Raw genomic sequence first — 26,720 nt, 5'->3', positions numbered from 1 at the left:
CGCAGATCACCCCATCCAACCCCAAATCGCCGCTACGGGCCCGCCGCCCCGTCACGCAGCAGCACGAAGCAGGGCCCGCCCACCACCGCGGCTGCCATGGAGAGCGCCGAGCGGCAGGAAATTGCGTGCTGCCCTCGCTAAAGATGGCGGTAGCGCGGCGTCTCCCGAGGCCCACCGCTGAAAGAGGGCCGCGCCGTTCTGCCCGTCTGCCCTTAGCAAAGATGGCGGCGAGCGGAGTTCCCGTGCGCCCGGCACGGGTCAGCGCCGTGACGCATTCTGCTTCCGGGGCAGCACCAGCGGGCGCCATATTGTCTTGTTCGTGAAGACGAGAAGCGAAAAGAGGGGAGAAAGCGGCGGCGGTCACGGCGGCGCCTGCGGCGGGAGGCGGGGGAGCGCGTAAGTAGCGGGGTGGGCAGCACTCCCCGCGCTCCGGGGCTGGCGGGTGCCGTACCGACCCCACCTTCCGCCACGCACCTCCTCCCCGGGACGCACCGCGCCAAGCAGGGGGCGCGGGAGGGCGCCGAGCGACGCGGCCGGAGCTTCCCCCGCTCCTAGAAGCCGCGGCTCCGCGTCGCCTCCGAGTGGAATCCGCCCGCCGAGCCCCTCACCCCGCGCTCTCCCCCCGCCGTCCGGGCGGCCGCTGCGCATGCGCGGGGGGGGGAAGGGAGGGGGAGACGGGGGGAACGGGACCGAGGGGCGGCCGCCGCCGGGGAGCCCGGTTATCCCGTGCCACGCATGTGTCGCCGCCCCGGAAGGTCCCGGGGGCGTCCCGGGGCCGGCGTTGGGCGGACGGGGCGGGGGGCGGCTCCCCGGGCCTGGGCGCTCGGAAAACGCGTCCGTCTGGAGCGCCCCGCGCGTCGCGGCAACCCTCGGCATTGCGCTCCGCCGGAGGGCCCCGGAGCACTCCCGTTAGCGGTACTGGCGCACGCGGCGGCGCCGGTAAGGTGCCTGAGCGCAGCCCGGTACCTGGGCGGGCGCTGGGCGCTCCGAGCAGCCCCTGGTGCTGAGCCCGCCTCAGGCGCCGCTCCGCACTGCACCGCAGCGCCTGGCGGTGGGCTGAGCGGGGTGGGGGGCCGGGCCTCGGGCCGGCGGGGTTTGTCGTAGCTGGAACTGAGCCGGGCTCTAAGCGAGGGGCGGCCGTTTTCCTTTCTGCTGTAAGAGTCACACTTGTATGTGGCTGCGTGCAAAACGCCTTCGCTGAACAGGGAGCTGAGTGCCAGCTGCCTTCCCGTGCTGCCTGGACACCGCTCCTGCTGTTGTCTCTCACCACGTTCGTTCTCCGGGAGAGCGGTCCCTCTGCTGTGGGGCTCAGTGGTTTTGCAGAGCTTCACAGTCCCCCCGGCTCACAGCTTGCCACGTCACCTGCAGTGCTAGAGGAGACTTAACTGTGTTTGGCTGGCAGTGAGGTATGGTACTGTGCTGAGGAAACGCCGGTGCAGCAATACCCTCCCTGCTTGTTATGTCAGAGGTGTATGGCAGTCAGAAATCTGCCTTTGGCAACCAGTAACTGGCAGTGCATCTGTGGGCAGGGCGTATTGGGTGTCGGTGCTTCCAGTAGCAACTGACGTGTTCCCTTGAGCTGCAGTTATAATTTGGGATAAAATCCATTTGTGAGCAGTGGGGAATAGCTGCTTATCTGCTTAGCTTGTGATTTCATCAGTTCATCAGTTGTTGATGCTATTTTTATATGGAATGCACTTAAAGGAGGAAGTTGCTAGTAGACTGTTTTCTTTGGGGAAAAAAATAAGTGCTGTTGCATGGATATCTGCAAGTCTAGCATCAGGCCTTGTAGAGGAATATGTGCAAAAAATAATCAGACTTTTTTACTGATCCCAGTTTACAACTCAAACTGTTTAAGTTGCTTTGGTGTTTCTGTAGCAGGGTTTTAGCAATGGTTCTGCTCCTTGTGATAATCAAGCACATGTTTGTCCTTACGTCTTCAAAATGCAAAATATAAGTAAATGATACCCGAGCTGCTGATATGTGGTCCTTCTGCTTATTTAAAAGGGTTGGGCTTCAGCTCAGTAGATATGTGGATTTAAGTTTAAAATAACAGCTTGGAAGCTACACTACTTGGATGACTCACTGTAGAAGTTCTTGTACAACTTTTGATTTGTTTTATTTGGCCTTTGTTCAACTAACCTCATTTTAGTGGTGCTGTAAACGTTAGTCAGACATGCTGATGTGTGAAATGGGTCCTGGAAGAGTTTGTAGGAATTATGAAACCAGATCACTCAGAACCTTTTGTGGTGTTGTGTCTTGGATCCTGGTGATGTCCTTGGAAAGCTTTTGTTCTTTGGACTGAGAAAGAATAGATCCTGAGATCCAGCATTTTCATGATATGCAACTGTTAATGGGCTACGAGTGTTACCCGCTGCCCGTTTTGGTAACAGATCTCAGGAGAAACATTGGGGTAGTTTCTGATTCTCAGGAAAAGATGGCATTAAGTACTTGCAGCAGCTTAGGGTGATGCTGTAGATCATGTCTTTGGCCAACTAAGAGGGAGATGAGTGGGAGTAAAAATCAAGACAGTTATTTTAACCTTTTTTTTTCAATTATTGCAATCTTAGCTTACTGCTTAAATGTTTCATTTATAACTGGCAGTTGAATATAATGTAGTGGCTATTTGTTGTCCCAAACTGGACTGGTTTTTTGTCTCTGAATAATAATACAGGTGATGTTACAAGCTTGTCAACTTGATTGAACAGAACAGGCCCTATGTGAGGAAAAAGGCTCTTGTACAAAACATCACAGAAGCATAGAATGGCTTGAGTTGGAAAGGACTTCAGGGATCATCAAGTTCCAGGCCTCTTGCTGCATGCAGGGCCACCAACCTCCATATCTAATGCTAGACCAGTCTGCCCAGGGCACCATCCAACCTGGCCTTGAACACCTCTGATGACAGGGCATCCACAACCTCTCTGGGCAGGACAGTGATCAGGGCATTTGGGCTGCTGTTTTCCAGGACCTTTGCTTCTGAGACCTATTTTCCTTTAGGTCCCTCTGTAGAGCCTAAGGCTGTATGGGGGATGGGATATATATATATATTTTTTTCTTTTAACCTAGATATGTGACTGATGATTTGAATATCAAAAAGGGCATGTCATCTTTAAGCTCTGCATTCCAAGACTGTATAGTGTAGGGATTCTCAAGCATGCAGCATGACCTGTGGTTTCAGCTCCTTTGCTTATTTAGGAAATGCATACTTCTCGGCTAAAATGCAGTGCCAGCTCAGAAGGCCTGTGGGACCAGGTCTTTAGTCACCAAAAGAAGTTCTGCAGCTACATTTTAGAGCTCAGATTGCAAGTAAAACTTAACAGGCCGTCTCATGTCATGTGTGGACTTGTCATTCAGGGTTGATGAGTAACATTATCAGAAAGGTGATGCAGCAGCCTCTTTTCTGCATTAGAATGCACTTGATTATTGGGTATGGTTCCATAGGCTTCAGAGCCATTTGCCTGTTCTGAATGTGTGGTCAAATAGTGTCCGGTGTATGAATTCCTAGCCTTGATCTCTTCAACTCATAAAGCAGCGTAAGTTGCCTGCCGCTTTCTCCTAAGGATGGTCTGAATCCTAGGCTGTTTCCTGATTTCTTGGATTTCAGGTAGTTTTGTATATTCTTTAATCTTTTAAGAAATAACCTATTTGATGTCATCTTCCAAAGATCCATTTTTCTCTGCTAAGATATTTCAATTTGAGGAATGTCCTGGGACAAGCCAGTAAGGATCTCTGGGTCTCTTTTTCCTGCAGAAGCTGCTGATGTATAAGGTGTTCTGTGTAGTTAGGGTGTTGTGCAGTGTTCACATGGGAGAACAGTATATATTCCTAGTAACGGGAGCCTCTTGGAACAGGCAAGAAAGTGTCTGCTAAGCGTGCTCCTCTGGCCACCTACATTTAGTTATCTTCCTGATGCTCTTCTGGAGTGCAGCTAACTTCATAAGCCCATGTGCTTCACACTTTGGACTGTCTGCAATTCAGACTATCCATTAGCTCTGTTGAATTTTGTTTAGAGACAGGTCTTCCTTATCATTCGATATAAGAGTTCTTGGTATTTTCAGTTATACTGTACCCAGTGTATTAATGTGTGCAGTGAAGACAACCCATCTGTCAACCTGGAGGTGCTTTGTGTTTTATGGGACTATGTATTCATGGGACTGAGCCTCACTCCTCAGGACTGCTGCTTTCCTTTGTTGAGTGGTCTAAGCAAGGATAAGTGCACAAGTGCCCTGCAACTGTCAGTTCTGGGTGATGGATTTTACAAAACTTCTAAGGTAGAGAGTTGTCTGAGGGATCTGAGTGAGTTTCAGTTCTGTTGATTGCCTTGTTTAAAAAAAAAAAAAAGGTCTCATCTTTGATGTCCAAGGGCAGTTGCCTGGAATGCCTCTGGGACCTTCAGCAAGCACTGTGTCACTGGGAAACCGTGCTGCACTCAACACGGTGCAATTCCCATTGGTATGAAGGTCCCTAGCTTGCTAAAACATACCAGTGCTTTGTGGGGAGTGCTGGGGGGGAGTCTCCCAGAGCTAAAAGTGAGCATGAGTTACCACTCAGAGCCCTGATTGCTGGTAAGTATCTTCTGTTTGTGTCCAAACACATCATGCAAACTGAAAAATAAGCGCTGTACATTATATCAGAAAATGCCTTATTTTGTGGACAGACAAGCAAGGTGAAGAAGATGCTGTTTTTCCTAAAAGGACAGGTTAACATGTAGGTACTGCTAAAATTCACATTGCGATGGAAGAGAGGACTGAAAAGATACCTTCCAAATATCTGTCTTAAGCTAGCTTTTTTGTTGGATAAAATACAGAAGTGTAATAGAGTATTTGTCAGCAGCCTTAAATTTTGCTGAGTGCTGTTAGCCCTTGAAGGTTACTGCTGCTAGGGATCGAGGTAAGTCCTACATGTACCACTCTGCCAGCTTTTCTTGCTGGAAGAGAGGCTTTCACCAGCAGTATTCAAAGGTGGCACACTTCAATGCAGGTACAAAAGCATCAGCAGGATCAGCCTTTGACTCAAGTTCCAGCCTTAGAATAATTTTCTAAACATGCAACAGGACGTATTTTGGACTGTCTGCTTTTAAAATCCTTGTCAAAATGTTGAGATATCATATTAATGTTCCATAATCTTTTAAGTACACATGATTGTAATTAAATGTGAATGGCCTGGGAATGTTTCTGTCCTGTGATCATGTTTCTGTATAAAACAAAAAGAATCCTGAATTGGCTTCTTTCTTCATTGGTAAACAGATTCAGGTTCCTGTTTGTGATCTGACAGCAGGGAAGAGTTCTTGGAGCGTCAATAAATGTTCTTTTGTTTATTTGTGTTTGCTGGAGAGAGAGGAAGCAGAAGGGCTATATTCAATTAAATGGCAGAGTAGAACAGCTGACTAAAGGAATTTTCATCCATCCTCAGAAAGGAGGACAGTATGAACATTTACCTTTGCGAGTAGGTAGCCATAAAATCGATCCATTCTTTGAGTCTGTTTCCTTTTCAAAGCTTGTGTCCCCTGTTGATATTGGAACCAGAGTGTCTTAGTGGCTTCTAGTTTGATGTACCCCCTCTGTTAGTAGGGAAGTGTTGTGCTCATGGTTAATTCATCTGCTCATTGGCTTCCCCATTTTCAGCACAAAACAAGGCTTGTGTTTCACTGCAGTTTGGTTGCTCCGCTCTGTGTTTGGTATCATTTGGTATCATGAGTGGGAAATAGGCTTAGATCAGTCTGTTGCTGTTAGATGAAGTCTTTCTTTCAAGCCATACTGATCTGAGATTTCTGTAAGAAATTCAAATTTGTTTCTGATTTGTGAGGCAGCATTTTAAGTTAGCTTTGGCAGTGTACATTTTAATTAGATGAGAGAGGATGTTGATCCTCTTTTTTTTTTTTTTTTATCCCTTCATTATTGCTGCTTGTGGTGTCTCATGAAAATTATGCTTGATTCTTGTCACATTTTGATGAATGGTTTAGGCTGTTTGAAGCCTTCAAGCTATTGACTTGGTGGAGGGGGAGACTGGTTCCCTCCTGCCTCAGTATTAGGGTTTGTTACCTTGCAGTAAATGTAAAATTGCTGAGAAAAGGTTATGTTTTCTTAGGTGTGAATTGGGAGCTAATTTAGAAGTAGTTTGTGCTGCTTGCAATTTATGGCACTTGTGTTTAAGTGTCATTTTTGTTAACTCTGACATCTGATTTTTGTTGTTAAGAGAGGATGTCTTAGTCTGGATAGACATGTTTTTATTTTTGATGTCTTTTAAAACATGTCTACCAAAGGAAAAGGCAGGGATGATGTCTGAGGCAATACTGAGTGTCTCTGAAAAAGTTTGAATTATACTCTTCACAGTAAGTATGCAAGCAGCATACAAAGTAATACCAGTTCTGTATAAAATCAGTGACATCAAATAGTCTCTGTGCATGTAACTTTATGGATGTGTGCATCTAAGATTTATCTATCTTTCAGAATTTGGTAACTTCCAACAAAGAGTTAAAGCCAGTTCAATTGCCTCTGAAACATAAAAGAAGCTGAAGTGATTAAATAAAGGAATACTTGGCAAAACAATTCAGGAAGATGATAAACCACCTTTTAAATGCCTATAAGTCTGCAGGAAACGTTCTCATCATTTTGATTATCTTGTTTACTCTATGCCAGTAAGGGAAAACCTGGGAGAAGTTAAGGGAGCCAAGCAGGGAGTAAAAAAGCAGGGAAGTCTTCCAGGAACAATATTAAGTGAAGATGTTCTGCTGGTTCTGTTTCTTCAGTGGCTGTGAATTGTGCATATTAAAATGTATCACCTTGTTTTAAATGCAAAAGTGATTTTTAAATACTAAAAGGATTTGAACACAGTTGTATTTTCTTTTAGCTGATATATTTAATGATCAGTTTTATTACATATAAATGTTTTGAGATACTGATTTTTGGCCCTTGAGTTCAATTCCTGCCATCAAAAAACAAGCAAACAAAGAAACCCAACAACCTGGCGCAAAGACGATGAGCTGAAATTAATAGAAACAGAAGAATCAGGGATGTTCTTTGGCCAACTTTCAGGTGATATTTGTGCTTTTGTGTGTGCATGCACAGATGCACAAAGAAAGTGATGCAATTGCTCGAACATTTGTGTAGTACGTGGTTCTGGTTGATAGAGAAGCTTTTATGCTAAATTTGATAGGAATGCTTACTTAAAAGCAGGTATGTTTTACAGTTTCCCCTGTGTGAAAGTGGACATTTCTCAGGATAGCAGAGCAAGTGCAAATGCAATAATGCAATACAGTATAAATAACTTCCAGGTGCAGCTTCTAGACTAAAATGAGCAGTCCCAAATATGATTTTAACATCAGTCTACTCTGGTTGACATCACCTGAGTTAAACCAAGTACTGAAGTTGTTTGAAGTTACGTGCAGATGCTGCTGTCTGGGCATTCCATTTTGCATCAAAATGCCCTGCGCTCTTGGTGTCTTGCTTTACACTCCCCTACCTGATTTCTTTCCCCAGCATAGCAGCGGTGGGGTGAAGTAATGTCTATGAGGATAGCTGGAAATGCTGGGCCATGCTAAGTTGTGGAATGGTGGAGAAGATGCTGACAGGTAAAACCTGCAGCCAGCTCAAGTCGCAGAACTGTAGGGATTGGAAAGGACGATGGAACTGGAGAACATAAAGTCCAATCTCCTTGTGAAAGCAGGTTCTCTTGGTAACTGCTGTGGTGGTTGCAGTCAGGAGTTGCTGTGTTGGTGGCAGGTTATACAGAGGAGGTAATACGGAGGTATTCATGCTTGTAGGAATTTGTTACGTTACATCCTCTTACACTCCTAACTGGTGATTCAGTTTGTGCTTAAAAGAAGAAGGAGAATACTGAACAGCCTCTTCTGTGCAGAATTGATGAGAAAAAGGTGGCTGGTGAGTGTTTTAAAAGGTACTTACGTTTATTGCAAACTAGTTCCGAAATCTAGTGTGTCTGAGATCTTAGGGTCATAGAATCATGGAATCATAGAATGGCCTGGGTTGAAAAGGACCACAGTGATCATGTTTCAACCCCCTGCTGTGTGCAGGGTCGCCAACCACCAGACCAGGCTGCCCAGAGCCACATCCAGCCTGGCCTTGAATGCCTCCAGGGATGGGGCATCCACAATCTCCTTGGGCAACCAGTTCCAGTGCGTCACCACCTTCTGGGTGAAGAACTTCCTCCTAATATCTAACCTAAACCTGCCCTGTCTTTGTTTAAAAACATTCCCCCTTGTCCTGTCCCTATCCAAATAGAGAATAGTGGTATCCAAACAGGATAGAGGTATATAGCAGTTCTGTGAAAGTAGATCTCCTCTGTTCCTAAAAATCAAAACTTTGTGTAGGTGTCTCCAATTCAGTTGAACTTGTGGAGGTGTTCTTTGTGATAGTATTGCTATGCTTCCAAAAGAAACGTTAATGTTTCTTTGGCAGTTGTAAAATTCAGTATTTTTTCCTGCAGTTAGATGAGAACCTCTCTTTTTTTTATAAAATTGAAATTATTGACGAAACAATCTAAATATTTTACTGAATTTATTTTTAGTGAAACCTTATTGTCTTTCTCCAAAGTGGTAACACCAGAATTGTTTAAATATTTTGTTGTTGTTGTTGTTACCAGGGGATTTAACAGCTGGGCACAAACAGTAGGGACCCTGAAACTGCTCAGTTCTTTAAAGGCTAGTGGTTAACTTGAGCCACAGATGTTACTATTTAGTTTTGGTGTGTAAGCAAGGTCATTTTGAGGATGAAAGCAAAGCCATCTGGATTCTGGGTGGGAAAAATCAGTTAAGAGGAATAAGAAACTTTTTTTGTTACTTACTGTGGGGTGAGTTACCTTCAGGTATGTGAATTTTCTTCTCATATTCAGTGTATAAAGTGTCTGTGTGCATACTCCCAGAACTGTGTGTTGCAGGAGCAGCTTAAACGTTGTAATAAGTAGCAGGGTTGTTCCCTTGTTGGTCGCTTCTTTGTATTCAACTGGTGTAAGAAAGCAGACCTCCCAGGTACAGATCAACACGTAACAAAAAGACAAAATCCCAACAGCTTTCACCTTCTGAAAGTTTGAATGTGATAAAGATGGCGCTGAGAAGAAAAATATATATGTGTGTGTGTGTGTATATATAGACATACATGATTTAGCATGAAAATATAGGAAAGGTGATAGTGTGCATTTTGCCTGGTGCTCTCCTTTGTTTCTGGTTGATCTGGTCTCATTTAAAGCCCCCCAGAAGGCATTTGCAACTGGTTATGTTTCTTATCCATAGGCATGTAATTTTTATGCTGGCTCAAAACAAAGGTGACGTACAGTTTCTCAGATTCAATGATAACACTTGACAGAAGTATGTAAAATACCCACCTGCTGCATTCTTCTCAGCATGACCCATCGTCCCCCAGTTTTGCCTACAGCTTTTTGCTGCTGTGTATTTTGGAAGCAGTCGCTCCCTTCCTGTGCAGTCACACAATTATTTGTGCGAGTGCTCAACCGCTAAGCACGAGCTCCCTTTGCAATAGGATCGCCTGTAATTGCTCTCTTTGTGCCTGCTGAAAGCTGGCTCTGTGTGGGGATGTGTGTTTACGTGGTCATGGCTGTATTCCTGACTGTCTGTCCCATGGCATCAGCTACACTGAGCTCATTACTTCTGTGTCCATGTGTTCTTCATCGCACTTGGCTCTGAGCTGTGTCCAGGCCATATGTCCTGCTCCTCTGATCTCGGATTTTTTTGTTTTGTTTTAAGTTTGGAGTGTTTGAAACAGACTATGTGGGTATGCTTCAGAGCTGGAGAGGCTTTGGATGCCCACTGTAGTTTGTGTCTGTGCCTGGTTGAATCTGCCTGTTGTCCAGCTCTGCTCTCCTGCTCAGTCTGGCTTTCCCTCTGATAGAGTTGCAGTGTTGTCATGTATGGGCTGTGGCATGAGAGACACAGAGCAGCCCTGTAGAATTTAGTATTACTCTCTGGCAGCCCAAAGGGCCAGCCATACTCTGGGGTGCATCAGGCCTAGCACTGCCACTGGGTGAGGGGTGGGGTTGTCCTGCTCTGTGCTGTGTGGCTGCATCTCCAGCACTGGGTGCAGTTCTGGGTGCTGTCAAACAAGAAGGACCAAAGAGCCAAAGGAGGCCTACAAAGATGGGAAAGGGTTTAGAGGAGAAGATGTATGAGGAGCAGCTGAGGTCCCTTGGTTTGCTCAGCCCAGAGCAGAGGAGCTGAGGGGAGGCCTGATGGCGGCTGCAGCTCCTCGCATGGAGTGGAGGAGCAGCGCTGAGCTCTGCTGTGTGTGACAGTGACAGGGCCGGAGGGAACGGCATGGAGCTGTCAGGGGAGGGCAGCTGGGGGTGAGGGACAGGGTCTGCAGCACAGGGCATTGGGCATGGAACGGGATGCATGGGGCAGTGGGCACGGCCCTGAACTGCTGGAGCTCAAGAAGAGTTGGGACAACGCTCTCAGCCATAGGATTTTAGTTTGTGGATTGTGCTGTGTGGAGCCGGGGGTTGGATTCTGTGATCCTTGTGGGTCCTGTCCAAATTGGGATATTCTGTGACTGTGTGTTGAATGCCCTGTGGAATGGCATGAGGATACACTGATTGAGTAGAAAGCCTGTTGAGAAGTTGCTAACAACATGCATAGGGTGGAGGTGGAGATGTAGTACTTGTTGCATTCTTGCAGTACTGGGATTTTGGGAACAGGTCATGGACTGAAGGATTCCTAAAACAGCGTTCAAGAAAGCTGTTTGGGGCAGTGCAGGTTGCCACACTTTGGTCCTTCACATAGAGCAGGTTAGATGTGTACAGGAGGCACGTGTGAAAGCAGCAGGGTTTGCCACTGTAGACATCCGTCCCCGCACACTGCTGCACCTCATCCACTCCTACAGATCTCCCCCCTGGTGGGTGGGGGCTGGCTGCTTGGGGGCATACAGCCCTGTGCCTGGAGTGCTTCTGATGATTCTAGGGGCCTGTGGTCAGCATGCACAGTTAGGCAGGTATTTTTTTCCTCTCAGATTTTAAGGCATATTTTACAGTGCATAAAGTGGTTATGGACACCGTCTTGAACCTGTTTAGTTCTCTAGCATAATTAATGACTTTCTTCTACCTCACTTAACAGCCTTGCATGAATTAAACTTGTATACAAAAATACACTTTTTTTTCCCCCTAAGATTCAGACAAGGACATCATTTAAATAATGTCTTACGTAGTTTCAATTTCTTTAAATTACATTTACTGACATAGATGTTCTCTGTCATGTCTTTCCTAAAACTTCATTTCATGGTTGATTCTTTTTGAAAACAAAGAGAAAGCGTACTGGTCCTCTGAAATCTTACCTTGATATTTTCAAATGTTACTCTGAAGGGTGAACCATTTTCTCCAGCTTAAAAATATTAAGCCAGCATTGCTTCAGCTTGCTTTGCAAGGCTTAAATATATCTGCAATTATGTAAGTTTCAGTTGTGTGATATTTCATGGGCATCTATTTAAACATACAACTGTTATTTTTAGTTGAAATATAGACTATATAAAGACTTAAAAGATGTGGGATCAACCTTGGCAGCAATGGCCTTTGAACCAACAGCAGTGGATGCAGTCATTTCAGCACCAGCAAGATCCAAGTAAGTATAGAGAAAGCTTTGGGGAATAAATTATTTTTATGCTGTAATTTATATTTTTGAATCTTTGTTACAGAGCATGACTGAAAGATGCTTTTTTAATCTGCTTCCAAGATAATATATTTATGTTGCTTTTCTGAACGACTAGAAAGAACAGCGTTCAAACATTCCAAGGGTTTTGATGTCTTTAGTACTTAATGTGCAAAATACAGGCAAACTGAATAATCCTGGACAAATTATCAGTATTATACCAGTCATACAGATCTACATCTGGGCCTTGCATACTTTCACAGTATCCCTTTCAGTTCTTCAGCCACACTAAATCATGACAGATCTTTTTGTTTGAGAAATTGCCCTTTTGTCCATTGCCTCTGTGGCTGAAGTATTCATGCAGATGTATCCACAAAAAAAAAAGTGTCACTGCAAAATTAGTATGGTACTTGTTTTAGGTTACAGCAGTGGTGATCATGATCTGTTGTTTGGATTCCTCCCATCCCATTAAAAAAGAGAAAACAAAACTACATTTTAAATAATAGAACATGAATTTGTTTAAATTGAGTGTGAGGTGACAGCAATTAAATGTATCTGGAGAAATGCAGCAATGGATATGAAAATACTCAATGTACTTGAAGACTGACTGGTTTAACAGTGTTTTTTGTCACTTACGTTTCTGCATCTTCACAAGAGAGATCTCTTGACTTGATGAGAAGAAGACAGAATGCTGTCTTCAGACAAAAGTGCCATTTGTTTAACTGCTGGTAGGAGAGACAGCAAAGAAAGAAGGGGGAGAGGACTGTAATGTAAAATAGCATTCTGAAAACATGTTACATAAGAAGTATACATTGCAGAATGTATAGAATATATCAGTACTTAGAATACTTGAATCCTTATGCATTTAGAATTAAGGCTATATACATTTCTTTCTGACATCAGTATTATTTCACTTGTGGAAAAAAAACAAAAACAAAACTGTTACTACCACCTACTCAGTGTTAATGAGAACGTAAAATTTGCCTTATTGTATTTTGATTGCATGCAGGGAAACTTCTTCAGCAAGTATGTCCATTTTGACACTTACTTTGTTTTACTTTACCCTGTAAATTAAGTTTTAATGGTGCTCAGGGGACTTGCTGAAGGTAAACATAACCAGCATCTCTTGAACAATGGCAGGTGCAATTGAGACACAGCATTACATTTAAAAGATGTGAATACTAACCTTCTCAACTTCCTCTGTTCATTTTAGGCCAGATTGACTGGGCTGCCTTAGCTCAAGCATGGATTGCTCAGCGGGAAGCCTCAGGGCAACAAAGTGTAGTGGAACAACAAGGAATGATGCCAAATGGACAGGATATTTCAGGAATAGAGTCTGGTTCAAACAACCATAATAATTTTCAGGGGGATCCCAACTTCAACAGAATGTGGCAGCCAGGTTTGCTATATTTCCCATTTGTTTCTTCCTTCTTCATGTGATGAAATTTTATCTTTGTCAGGCATTTTTGTGCGTGAATATGCCCTGTCTCTCAGATATCAGCACCACCACTAGCGTCATCTAATTTACTGAGTATCATAGCTGCTGCTTCTCAGTCTTCAAAAGAGAGATGGACATAATTTTGTGTGTAAAATGTTTTTATTTTGTTTTATATATCAGATTGTCATGCATTTTTTTTCAGTTATTTCAAAAGTACAGTTGATTAAAAATTTCTGGTAATGTTGGTTATGTTGAGCTCCTTAGCACTTCAAAACTGTCATTTTGGCTCACTTGTTAAAAAAAATCTCTGTAAACAATAGCGAGTATTGGGTATTTTCAGCTAAGACTTTTTCTTGAGGTTATGTTCTGAAAATTATCTGAAGGGTTTTTTAATATCTCCGCAGTATAATATAATTTGAAACTTCTGAACAGTGCAGTTTGGAAGCCTGCATACATATTTTCTCAGTGGAAACTTCATTTTGTACTTAATTGAGTTAATAATTGAAACAGACAAACCTGAATAGTCGCAGCCAAAACTGAAATTATTAGTAAGAGCAGGGTTTAGTAGAATTAGACTTAAAATGTCATTGGCAGTTCTTATGTGCCCACAACAAAAGGGAGGCAGACATCAGGTTTCACTTAAGTTTAACCCCTCTCTCTGGGCTACATATTACAGTAATTTTAACTTCACAATGTGATGGTAGAGTATGTTCTAGCTATATTCCTGTGTTTATGTGTCAGTTTTGGATCCAAAAGTTTGGGGTTGTTTTTTTTTTGTTTTTTTTTTTTTTGCATATTACTTAGAAAGGGACAAAATGGCAGTTTGAAAGCCAACTGTGTAACTAGCATTGTGTGTCATAGTTGCCATGCACCAGGATATGCTATGGCCATAAGCCTTCAAACTGAAATTAGTCAATTGTGACTGCAGTTGGAAGGCTTAGGGTCGTAGATTCTACATGCTAGGTGCTGGAGAATCCAGAGAGCCATTCATTATCAAGACGCGTGATCTTAGCAGGATTTGGTAGTTTTGCTGCTCATATGTACTTCCACAGTAGGTCTTTCTAGGCCTATTATGCAAAGGAATCAAATAGCTCATTACTTTGAAGGCTGAAATGACGCAAAAGTTGAAAAGTAAGAGCAGTTCTTTTAATAGTTGACACAGTTTGTAAGTGCGAGGGTGTAGTTGATATTACTGGAAATCTACAAAAATTCACAGTTTCTTCCCTCCCACCTCCACACGTACATGTTTTGGTTCATCTACAGCTGTTTGTTTTTCCTTCACTTAGTTAAAGAAATTATCAAGACAATATAATACAGGCTATAGATTATTTTCGTCACAACTTTATCTTCTGCGTTGCTTTGAGGAACCTTCTGATAAGTAAAAGAACACAATAAGATTTGTATCAGTCACAAATCTCTAACTTGTTATCAAATTGTATTCTAAATCCTAAACAGAATGGGGAATGCCTCACCAACCCCCTCACCCTCCTCCAGATCAGCAGTGGATGGCTCCAACCACAGGTCAAATGGAAATTGTTCCTCCATCTGAAGACAGCAACAGTCAGGACAGTGGGGAGTTTGCATCTGACAACAGGCATATATTTAACCAGAACAATCACAACTTTGGGGCACCTCCCGATAACTTTGCAATGGGGCCAGTGAACCAGTTTGACTATCAGGTGAAACATATTTGTTGCTTTTATATTGTAGACGTGCAGAGTCCCTTCCGTGGATGTGTTCCTCTAATATCATCTAGCGGCGACTTTCATTCTTCAGTTCTACAAACTACAACAGAATCTGTTATCTGCTAAGATAGGTTTTTTTTGTTGTTGTTGTTGATGCCAAGTAATTCACAGAAAAAGACTTTAGTTTTCTCTTCTATTGAGGCCCAAGATGTTTTTTTTTTCTAGACTAATAATGAGAAGTTGACTACAGTATTAAAATGGATCACTGTTTTCCAGCATATGAACTAACACTGAGGTGCTGCTTTGTTTGTTTTCCTAAAAAAAAAAAAAAAAAAAAAAAAAAGAGAAAAAGAAAAAAAGAAAAAGCCAAAGTATTTACTTAAATATGCTAGATAATGTACCATGGGGAACAGTCTTGTATTTGCAGGGAGATAGACTGGGTGATCCATTGATCTTTTCCATATCTACTGTGATTCTTTGAATAAACAATGGTATTTCTTAAAAATCCACATCCAGTTTTTTCATGGTTCTGGCATGTAAATTGTGTAGCGTAATAAAATTGTAGGTGGTATTAGCACTAATAATAGAAGGGGCACTGGACAAATCTTTAAACACAGCTTTTGGATCTTTCCCCACATTTCAGTACTTACCTCAGAACTTCTGATACAAAGGACAGATGTTTCAAAAAGTACAGTTTGGTTTACCTTTTGTTCCTGAACAAACCCAAGGGAAGACTGGCGGAAACGTGTCTGGCTTTTGGTCTGCTTTTTTCTATGATTCATTATTCGTGTAGAGCAGTACTGATGGGAAGTGAACCATTCACTTTCAAATACACCAGGTTATAATAATTCCATCTGTCAACTATGTCAACTACTATGAGAATAAATCTTAAAATGAGTTTATTAGATTCTCTACTACAGGAAACTTGTTTTGCAGAGAACAGTGCAGGACTGCTCAACCTCAAATTGTAGTAGAATTCTTCTACTGCTATGGACTTATACAGTCAACAGAATATAATAATAATTTTAAGAAAATGATATGGTAGCTTTCTTCCTAAATGCTGCCCTCTTAAATAGCTTCATTAGGCTTTTGTGGGTACCAAATACTTCCGAAACAAAAAAGGAAGTATTTTTTAAAAGAATCCCATTCATTTATGTCTCGGAACTTGTTACTTTTGGATTGTATACAGCTTGCTCACAATCCAGGATCTGTACTAAATGCTTACATACGTGCATTTAATATTTTAATCTGCCATACTGATAACATCTGTGAATGATTACTGGAAAACCACAGTGCAAAATTATTTTGTAATAAAAACTTGAGCTTTTCATTTTTGTCCTCAGGTTGTAAGTACAGAGATACTCATAGCACAGCTAGAGTTTTAAACTGCATGCTCTGATGATAAGTTCGCAAGGAACTGCTGGAGAAAAGTGGTTAGGCTATTATAGGGCTTAATGTTTAATACAATACGAAAGGAGATTGAATGAAGTCTTTTCAACTTCACAAGTATACTTTCTAAACCCCAGTTTACCTTTTAAATACTTAAGGAAAACGTGTTTGTTGGGGACCACAGAAAAAGAGATGGAAAGATCTTGTAGCCTAGCAGTGGTGCTTGCAATCCCACTTGCATGGATTTCTGTAGACCAGCTTGCGCACGTATACTGTGTTCAATGTGAGGAAAAATAAACTGCATTACTCTTTCAGCATGGGGCTGCTTTTGGTCCACCCCAAGGTGGATTTCATCCACCTTATTGGCAGCCAGGACCGCCAGGGCCACCAGGTCCACCAGCACCTTCTGCACCTCCTCAGAATCGAAGGGAAAGGCCCTCGTTCAGAGACCGACAGCGTTCGCCTATCGCGATGCCAGTGAAGCAGGAGCCTCCACAGATTGGTACATGTTAACCACTGCTTAATGAACAGCATAAGAACTGTGTTAGAAAATGATTTTCAAAATTTGAAGACTTGTTTTATACTTAGTAAGGAAGGGGAAGAAAAAAGCTATTCTATTCTAAATGGTTTTTCCCCACAACCACTTGTGTGAGTTGTTTGGCTTGGGGTGGAGGATTTGCTTGTTTGTGAGGTTGTGGGTTTTTTGGTGTATTTTCTTCTTTTGTTGTTGGGGGGGAAGGTTTCTTTCAGCTTACAGAACTGTAAACTACAGAACTGTAAACCTCACTTATGTAGATGCTGTGAAGCGTAGAACTCTGCCTGCCTGGATTCGGGAGGGTCTGGAAAAGATGGAACGAGAGAAACAGAAAAAATTGGAAAAAGAGAGGATGGAGCAGCAACGCTCACAGATGTCTAAAAAGGAAAAAAAGGAAAACGATGAGGCTGAAGAAGGGGATGGCCCACGGTTGCCTCAGAAAAGCAAATTTGTAAGTAGAAAGGTTTGGTTTTTGTCAGGTTTGTATTTACTGAAAGTGCTAACTTTTTGATCTCCTCAAAAGAGAAATTTTGTATTTTGGGAACTTAATGCGGTCTTTGAAGGGCATTTGAGTTCCAAGTAAGTAGTTGAACGAGTTCACATATCTGTATTTGGTAAATTGGGACCGTTTAAGAAGCCTTGTGTTGCACTTAGCCTGGCCATTATTCCAGTTGTTTGCAGTTCTGAGCACCTGTCTGATAGTGAACTGACACGCAAGTATTTACTTCTTGTGGGGTGAGAGGCACATGTGATCATTGCAAGAAAAGAAAAATAATAGGGTTTTACTTTAGTAAACTTAGTAACTTTAATACAGATCTCAGTACAAAGGGAAATCAAATTATTTATCGTAAATAGAAGCTGATGAGCTTTAAATCTGGTTTTGTTTTGTTTGTTTTTTCTTCTTCCTGAAATACATGATGCTTTTCTTGTAGGACAGTGATGAGGAAGATGAAGAAGCTGAAAACACAGAAGCTGTAAGCGTTGGGAAAATCAGCAGGAGTCCATCCCCTGTTCCTCAAGAGGAGCAAAGCGAACCAGAAATGACAGAAGAAGAGAAAGAGTATCAAATGGTACTAGTGATGGAATTCTCACCAGCATTGGTTGTTTGCTGGTATTATTTGGGCATAACAAAGTAAAATACTTTTTCTCTGCCTGATATTCTTGCATCATACAGTGAAGCAGTGTTAAATCTGCGTGTCTTTATCATGCTGTCTTTCTCACATAGACAGGATATAGGTTATAAAAATTTACTTACAGTAGGGAAAGAGTACAGTGAATATAGTCTTTACACTGACTGCTTTTAATTCTGTAATTTTCCTGAATTGGACACAGTCTTGAAAACTTTAGGTGATTAAATATATCTATCTTAAATCTGTGCTTCAGTCACAGCTCATGAGGAAGGGAACTTAAGAAATGTATCCTTGCAAGAATTCTTCTACCAGTGACTGTTTCTCTGTGTCTGCAAAAATATTGTGCAGTCGGTGTACAATCATGATTTCAAAGTACAACTGGAACCTTGTTAATGAGGGCCATGGATTCTAAAACAAACTAAGGAAACAACAACAAACAACATTTTATCCATGTGTTTAAATTATTGTAATTTGTTTTGTCTGCACATGGGCAGACTAAAGACCTTGAAGAACTAGCTACCAACATTTCATCTTTTTATAGCAAATAAAGACTAATGAAGTCCTATGCAAGTGACTTCTGGTGGTTTTTGCAGGATTGGAAGTCAGTGAGGCAGGATGCCAGACAGAAATACAACTTTTCTTTTTAGAAAGGATATATATGGGATCAGTCTAAGTACAGTTCTGATTTAAATATTGATTTTTGCATCATCTTTCACATTAGGAGCTGGTGCCATGCATAAGTGTGTTTAATACATGTGGTTAGGATTTACAATCAAAATATAGACTGTTCTGAAAGTACTAGAGGTTTGGATCAAACTTAAACAATCTTAAGTTTTTCAGTCATGAATAATAAGAAACATGAAGGAAGTATTTTCATAGCCATCAAAAGTTCTGCGAGGTTTTTTGTCCCATAATTTATGTTTAATTCCATTTTCTTCAGATGATGCTGACAAAAATGATGCTGACAGAAATTCTTTTAGATGTCACAAATGAAGAAATTTATTACGTGGCCAAAGATGTACACCGTAAAGCAACTAAAGGTATGCTGATTCTTTTTTTCAGTTTCTTCTGTGAATATTTTATATTTGCATGTCTAGAGAACATTGAACCTCCATAGCTGTTCCCCAAGAACAATTCCAGTATAATGCATCCGACTTGATAGAGTTCAAATCCAGTAGTCATATACTGTTGTCCTGTGCAGTGTATTGTGAGTTACTTCAGTTACTCCATTTCTTTCATACGATTCATTTATCTATTTAAAATGGTACCTGAGTGTCAATGGCTCTTCAGCTGTAGCTGTTTCTTAATGCTATCACTTTTACCTCGAGTTCTTAGCTGTTCAGAAGTGAAAAGAAACAAACTTTGAGTCCTCAATTAGTAATCCATTTGCTTTCATTATTAACATGCTACTGTACTTGCATAATGTATTTTTTAATGTAACTACTGAAGCTTGAAAATGATGTGCAGATGCTGTAACTTGGAAAGTGATTTACGAGTATATATTTGTTCTCTTTCTCTTCACTAATAATTTGCAGTTGTAAGCCTTCGTGGTCAGAAAATCTAGAATTGGTTTTAAATGGATGATACGTTTTTAATGTTTCTTCTCTCCCTCCAAAGAACAGCAATAGTAGTAGATTTAACAATACCATAGACTCATGACTATGAAATCGTGGCTATTTGTGTTAACATGTTGTTCCTGTTGTTGATGTGATACAAAGCTCCTGCAAAACAGCTGGCACAGTCCAGTGCACTGGCTTCTCTCACTGGACTCGGTAAGTGCGTTCCTTATTTTTGAAAGGGCTTGAGGGAGGGGTTTCACTCTTGCCTTGCATTTCTAGAAACTGCATTTTGATACTAGATTTTAATTGTCTGAGAGTATGGGTTGCTTTCCAGTAACTTTATCAGCACCTCTGTTTATTCCACAGGTGATCCTAGGATAGGTTTTGGAGTAAAGGCCTAGTCAGTGTGAGTTAGTGTATGGGAATCTTGCTCTGATGTTGAAAAACATGTGAAAACATTACATGAATTTGCTTTCAAAATATGATTGTTTCAAGAACGTGCTCAACTCTTCAGAGAGGGGAATACTGTTTTATTTTCTTTCTTGTTTTGATCCATCCGAACAACGAGGGAGAATAGGGAGAACAGTAATAATCATACATGTGTTACTGATGTTGGAATTTTTATTCAATTGGAAAGCTGTGTAAGCACAGAGGCTCCCATATCATGTATTACCGGAATCAGTGCAGGAAAAAGAAATTCCATCTTGAGATGTAACAGCAAAAGATCTTTCCCAACATGCTTTTTATCATCTAAAACATATTATGCTGGTGTATTGATCAGTTATGTGCTTGTTACATGGAATTCTGATGAATTTGGCTGATTGTTATAATCACGAATGTTCAAACTTAATAACCTCAAGCTGAAAGGTGGTAAAATATCTCCACATCACATGTTTAAGTTGACTTTATATTTCTTATCAGCCCAGTAATTATTAATACCTCAGAGGGAGAAGAAAGTCCATTTCTGTTCTGTCTGTGTGCCTGTTGAAGTGCAGTGCTCTGTAAATCAGCGTAGAAAAATTCCATACAACATTCAGAATTTCTGTAGCTTTGGACTGTGGAGGAGGCTGGAGTCACTTCTGTGTTTTCTTCTGGGAAAGATCCCAGGCATTTCACTCTTTCCCATCCAGTTGCTGATGGAAAGGAAGGCAATGTTCCGATCTTCACAGAGAGGTTTTTTGCCCTTCCATACAGTGGAAAAAGTATTGTGGTCACAGTGGGTGCGTGATGAAAATAGACGAGGTGTTCCAGAAGGAGTAGAACCGGACAGTAAGCATCAATGCAGATATGGGGGCCTTGATCACATCAGTCAAACACCACTGGCACTTAACAGAATAAAGTAACTTCTGCAGAGAGGAGGAAGTGAAGGAAGGGCAATGTTACTCTCCTCTTTGCCCAAAGAAATATTAAGAATGAAGCTTGATCTTTCCTCGTGATAGACTGGACTTTATGCACGCAGGTGGACTGGGTGGTTATGGATCAGGAGACAGCGAAGATGAGAGGAGTGACAGAGGCTCTGAGTCGTCTGATACTGATGATGAGGAACTGCGACACAGGATCAGGCAAAAACAGGAGGCATTTTGGAGAAAAGAGAGAGAACAGCAACTATTGCTAGAAAAACAGCTAGAAGGTAAATAACATCATGTCTTCTCATCACACTTGATGTGTAGGAGAGAAAATGCATTTTTAAGCAAAATAAAAGAAGCCTAATTTACAAATAATGTTCTTTATTTGGACTTAACAAAATGTAATAATTAACAAATGTATTAATTAAAATGTATTAACAAAAGAGACTTTTTTGAGCAATTTGATCAGACTTAGGCTTTCTTTCATACCAAAAACCCCCCTTCTAGTGCTTCCCGTATAAACTCTGACCTCAGTGAAAAAAAGATTACAGATGCATGCTATGGATATTATATACTGCATAAATAATAGTCTCTCTTTATAAAATGCATGTGTGGGTATTTATTTACACAAACATACACTTAAATCTTTTGGAATCTCATTTGTGACTGGGGGATAAATTTTACCCCTCTGCACAAGTCTGTTTATATAAACTTAATATTTTTAATAAACGTAATTCTTAATGTAAACTTAAGCTAAATGAAGCACATTTAACTTACTCCCTGAAACTTGCTGTTGTACTGCATAAGTTTGTGCAGTGTGTCTTTTGCAATGGACAGTTGTAGGCTACAGTTCTTTGAACAGTATTCTGTGTTGTAATTATGATTTGTGTCCATATGCCACGTCCTCATAACAAGATTTTTGGACCCAGTATTGGGAACAGATCAGCGAACCCAGTCAGTTCAGATGTAGCCTCTGAGAAGATGGCAGGGTTGATTTTAATAAGCAAATAAATCTGTGATTTACTTCTGCTCCTCCTTGTAAGGCAAAGCTTATCCTTGAAAGAGTAGGCTTATACTTTAAAAGAGTATCACAGTCACCTTGCACTGCTGAACAAGCAATCTAGAGAGACAGATACAGTGGTAAGAAATCCATGTAATTCATGGTCTAATTTTAGTTGGAGGAAAAAAAATGTGCTATTGTGATAATTTGGCTGTTGTTTTTTTTAATTTAATATGGATGATTTCATCCTTTTACTACTTATTCTAAAAGCCTCAAACTAGACATGGATCTCTGTGTTAGCTAAACATTTGGTTTCCTTAATGTTCCTGTCTCTCTCTGCGTGTCATAAGATTTGTGCATAAAAGGAGCACGGGGTGTGACTGAGTTGTGGTCTATGACCTCTGCCTACCTACTCGAGATGCCAGGTCAGACACACCTGTGTTGTGCTGTTTACAGAAATCTAAATCTAGAATGAAAAAGCTGATTCTGTTAAGTCCAAATAGTGAAGTCAGGGTCCCATTTGTAGAGGCCTTTAGAAAGACACATTTTTAGTATACGCTGTAGCATCTCCTAAGCTATGCTGGTTTTTGCTGCCTGTATTGCTTACTATCTTCAGGGACCAGATGGATTTGTTTTCTGGGTTATATTTGACCATGAGTTGCTATTTGTAGTGCTCTGTATTTCTGGATGCAGTTTTACTCCCTGAATTAATTATGGAACTTATGGCACATGTCAAAAGCCATTTTTTTGGCTAAGATATGGTTGTTTTTTTTTTTTGTGGACTCAGTTGAAAATGAGGAGGGGTAGTGAACTTGGATGCTGATGCAAAGACTCTATTTAGAACAGAAATAAGTAGAACTTCCTTAAAGTTGGAAACTTCTGGAAAATATTCAGTCTGAATTTCTTCATTTGCTACATTGAAAATCTTGGCCTGTGTATTCAAGGCCAGGCTGGATGTGGCTCTGGTCTAGTGGTTGGGGACCCTGCTCACAGCAAGGGATTGAAACTAGATGATCATTGTGGTCCTTTTTGACCCAGGCCATTCTATGATTGCATATTTGCTAACTGTTAGGTTTACATATAATCACATCTGGTGTTAACTCCTTCTAAGAACATTGCCATCTGTCTGGTCTTTACTTCTTAGCTGAATCTTAAGTAGTTAATTGTCTATGAGTCCCTTTTTTGTATTGTTCCTCCCTTCCTTTGAATTCCTTGACTAGAAAAATCTAAAAACAAGGAAAAATGTAAGGAAAAATGTAAACTGCATGTACCAGTCAACACTTAGAACTGATCCTTCCCCTGATAAAGCCATAACCTGAATGTTTTCTTCCAAAAAAACCAAACCAAGCACATGTTACTATGGCAGAAAGTAGTTTCTGTAAGATCTTTTTGGTTAATGAGGCCCACAGAACATGCAGGTAGGTACGGCTGACACTGTTCTGAGATGCAGGGGCAATGCATGCACTATTTGGGAAATACACTTTCTTTAAACTAGCCAGTGATTGCTCAGCCCCACATGAACAGAACTGAAAGGGAGGTGGGAGGCTCAGGTATAGCTAGGGGAGTACTGGGTGAAGAAGACAAGGAGATTCTGGTATGTAGAATGGCTGCAGGAGGAAAATGTAGGTGTGTATAAATGGATTTGGGAGTTCTCGTGGCTGATGGTAGGTATTTGAGAACTTTGTTAACCATTGAAATGTTGAAGTGGCATCACGTACTTCTGAAAGTTCATTTTTTCTTTTGTCTTTTTTTTTTTTTTTAGAAGAAAGGCTACAAATTGATAAAGTTTCAAAGGAGATGAATGAATATATGAACAAAGAACAAAACAGCATTTTGACATCACAGGAGGCAAAAGAAATCGAAGCAGATTTGGTTCATGACAAGAAAAGATCTCCAAATGCAATCGCACCCGATATAGAACCCAAAAAAGAGGGTAAAGAAAAAGAGAGGACAGGAAGGAGCAGGTCAAGAACCTCTAGCAGCGGTAGCACTAGCAGCAATAGCAGAAGCAGCAGCAGTAGCAGCACTGTATCTAGTTCATCATATAGCACCAGCTCAGGTAGTAGTCGCAGTTCTTCGCGTTCTTCCTCTCCTAAAAGGAAGAAGAGGCACAGTCGCAGTAGGACACCTTCACACAAAGTGAGGCGCAGCAGAAGCAGGAGCTACTCTCACAGAAATAGAAGAGAGAGGAGTAGAAGCAGGGAAAAAATAAGGGAAAGGAGAAGATCCAGTAGAAATCAGAGCGCTGAGAGAGGGGAGAGGCGGAGAATCCAGAGCCCGTCTCAAGAGAGGAGCTGGGATAGACGTAGGAGTAGTAGCTCAAGAGACAGGAGAGTTGGCCGTGCCAGTCGCAGCAGGAGCAGGGACAGGCGCAAACCCGAAGACCAGCATAGAAGTCCTCCTGGAAATAGGCACAAACACAAAAGTGATGGTAAAGATCAAGAGAGGAAGAAAGAGCATGGTGGAACTGTAGACAAAGACAGAAAAAAGAACAGGGAAAGGGAGAGAGATCAGGAAAAAAGAAAAGATAAGCCTAAAAAGGAGGAAAAAGAAAGCAAGGCTGGTAATCACGATGACAATAGGTTGAAGAGGAAAAGAGACAGTGAAAGAATTTTCCCTCGCAGTGAGACGATATCTGTGAAAATAATAAGACAGGATTCCAGACCAGACAGCAAAAAAGTTACTACCAAAGATAGCAGGAAGCAGTCAGGCTCTGAATCTAGTGCAAGGAGTAGTTCTGAATCGCCAGGAAGCAGTAAGGAAAAGAAGGCTAAGAAATCAAAGCATATTCGGTCATGCTCCATGGAGAAATCTCAAAGGTCTGGTAAGAAGGCAAGCCGCAAACACAAGTCTAAGTCACGATCAAGGTAGTATACTTTTTAAGTATTTTGTCTGCTTTTTTATTTTTATTCTTTTTTTTTTTTTGCTATTCGTCTTCATGTGTACGACATATGAACTTTTAAAATAAAGTATGGTATTTATTGAATTTTTGTAGGCAAAAGTAACTTTGGAAAAATCTTTTAAAGCTATTAATTGTTAAGCCTAAAGTGTGTGTGGGTTTGGGGGTCTTTTATTTTTTCCAGTTAACTTTTCCCCCTTTTTTCCTCTATTTTTCAGATCAACAACTCCTCCTCGTCGTAAACGCTGAGGAATTAATGGCACCAGTGCTATGATGTTTAAAAATTCCATGAGTTATAAAAGGCTTGTCTCATTATAGAGGCACATTGTGGCTATGTAGGTGAAACCAGAACCCTTTTTTTAACGTGTAAATAGGTGTATTTTTTTCCAAATGCTGCTCTGAATTAAATACCTAATAGGATTTCTTTGTATTACATTTTTTCAAGAACGGTAGTGCTTAATAAGAATATAAAACACACCATTCTCTTTCAGCTGTAATGTTCTTAAAATTACTATTGAATGTACTGTGATGTCAATAAAGCTCTTTAGTTCTTTTTTTGTTTAAAGTTCTTGCACCTGGATTTTGTGTTAAATTGTAGAAAATACTTCAGAAAAAGGCAGCTTTTTTAGTATAACAAATTTTTAAAGTACTTGAGAAGAGACTTTTAACTTGTGGCAGTATGTTACCCATGGATTCGATGAGATTCATCTGTTGGGTGGGGGATGTGGAAGAACAGAGCGTAGACATCTTCCTTTAGGTGTGTAATAGATTTTTAACATCCTTTTTATTTGGACTCTCGAGTAACATTTGCTGTGTGTGTAACATATGGGTCACTGTAATACGAGCGCTACTTAGACTGAGCCCCGCTAGGAATATGTGCAACGAAATGATGTTGTGTGACAGTGCTCTGGAACTCTATTCCTCACCCAATTTCCAGAGAAAACTCTGTGGACGTTCAGGGACATTGCAGGAACGAGACTCAGCCTGCTAGATGTTGATGAAATATATTTATAAATGGCACTCGGTGTGCATTAGGAAACTGACAGTAGATAAACATGGCATTTTGGCACATGCTCTAAATGTATAGTGAACATTAAAACTGGTTATTTATGCTATTGTTATGAGAACTGTGATTCCTATAAAGTGAACACATTGGTTAGACAGCAACTTCACTAAATGTAAGTACAGAGATAGATTTTTATCGCCATAAAGTGAACGAGATCACTAATTACATCTTTTGGGAAATGAACTACAGCTGTTAGTAACAAGAATGTGAAATCATACTACTTTAAAAACAAAGAAACAAAGCCTGCACAACCGTAGGCCTCTGCCTGTTACAGAAGGCACATTATTTCAGGAGAAGGTCGGAGGTCTGTGCCCAGAAGGTCTGCTCTGGTACTGATGGTGGAAAAGATAAAAGGCTCAGCATCAAAGTGAGAGCTCTTTGATGGCTGTGTCTTCTAGGGGAAAAAATTGCACCAGTGCAGCAACTCGCAAGGCATGTCTTCTTGGACAGATTAATCCATTTAACTACAAGTAGAATGCAGCTATGTAACATCTTTGCCAATACATGTTTTTCATAATTAGATGCAGAAGCAAGCTGCTTCACTGCAAAGAATCACATTGTACCTATACGTTTATTAAGCAGTTTAATGGCTGTCGCGTACACGCATGTTTACCAGAACCCTGTTACGGATAAATAATTAGTTAGTTCACTTATAAATAACATGCACTCAAAATTTATATAGCATAGAGTAAGCAATCACACCAAGCAGCAGAATAAGGCATAAATTTGTAATGCACTGTTTTTATTGGTATAAATGATAGTACATTGATCCAAGCTTTTGGTAGAAGTGAGTTTGTGCAGAGTAGGTAGTGTGGCAGATTTGGTATCTTAGGAGGACTTGGAGAGAGAGAAGAAAATTGAAAGGAAATTGAAGAAAAGCTACTGAGGAATACAGTTTCCATAGTGCATTGAATTTGATTTTCAGTTCAGATTTTCTATTATCTGTCTAACAATAAAAGAAAGACTGTATGAAAAGCTTGATATGCTCTGCCAGCAACTGGAATTCTGTCACTTCCTGTAAATACGAAAACACTTTATGGACACAAATGCACTTCCATGGGTAGT

General features: G+C 41.1%; 1 protein-coding gene across 2 annotated transcripts; it reads left to right on the top strand.

The window, feature by feature from the left end:
- Window positions 1–263: 263 nt before the first annotated feature.
- Window positions 264–26,636, top strand: PNISR (PNN interacting serine and arginine rich protein). 2 transcript variants are annotated; one of them, XM_048937160.1, is made up of 12 exons: window positions 264–396; window positions 11,472–11,581; window positions 12,822–13,007; window positions 14,502–14,725; window positions 16,436–16,622; window positions 16,916–17,106; window positions 17,588–17,725; window positions 18,726–18,825; window positions 19,504–19,557; window positions 20,804–20,974; window positions 23,453–24,557; window positions 24,808–26,636. In XM_048937160.1, exons 2-12 carry the CDS (start codon window positions 11,503–11,505, stop codon window positions 24,836–24,838), a joined length of 2,466 nt encoding a protein of 821 aa, XP_048793117.1. In that variant the 5' UTR covers window positions 264–396; window positions 11,472–11,502; the 3' UTR covers window positions 24,839–26,636. The 2 variants fall into 2 exon arrangements, with proteins under 2 accessions (XP_048793117.1, XP_048793118.1); XM_048937161.1 differs by lacking the exon at window positions 264–396 and having other exon boundaries at window positions 1,323–11,581.
- The last annotated feature ends 84 nt before the right edge of the window (window positions 26,637–26,720 follow it).

This window comes from Lagopus muta, chromosome 2, assembly GCF_023343835.1.
Source record: "Lagopus muta isolate bLagMut1 chromosome 2, bLagMut1 primary, whole genome shotgun sequence".
Classification (NCBI taxonomy): Eukaryota; Metazoa; Chordata; class Aves; order Galliformes; family Phasianidae; genus Lagopus; species Lagopus muta.
This window is presented reverse-complemented; position numbering and strand designations above follow the sequence as displayed.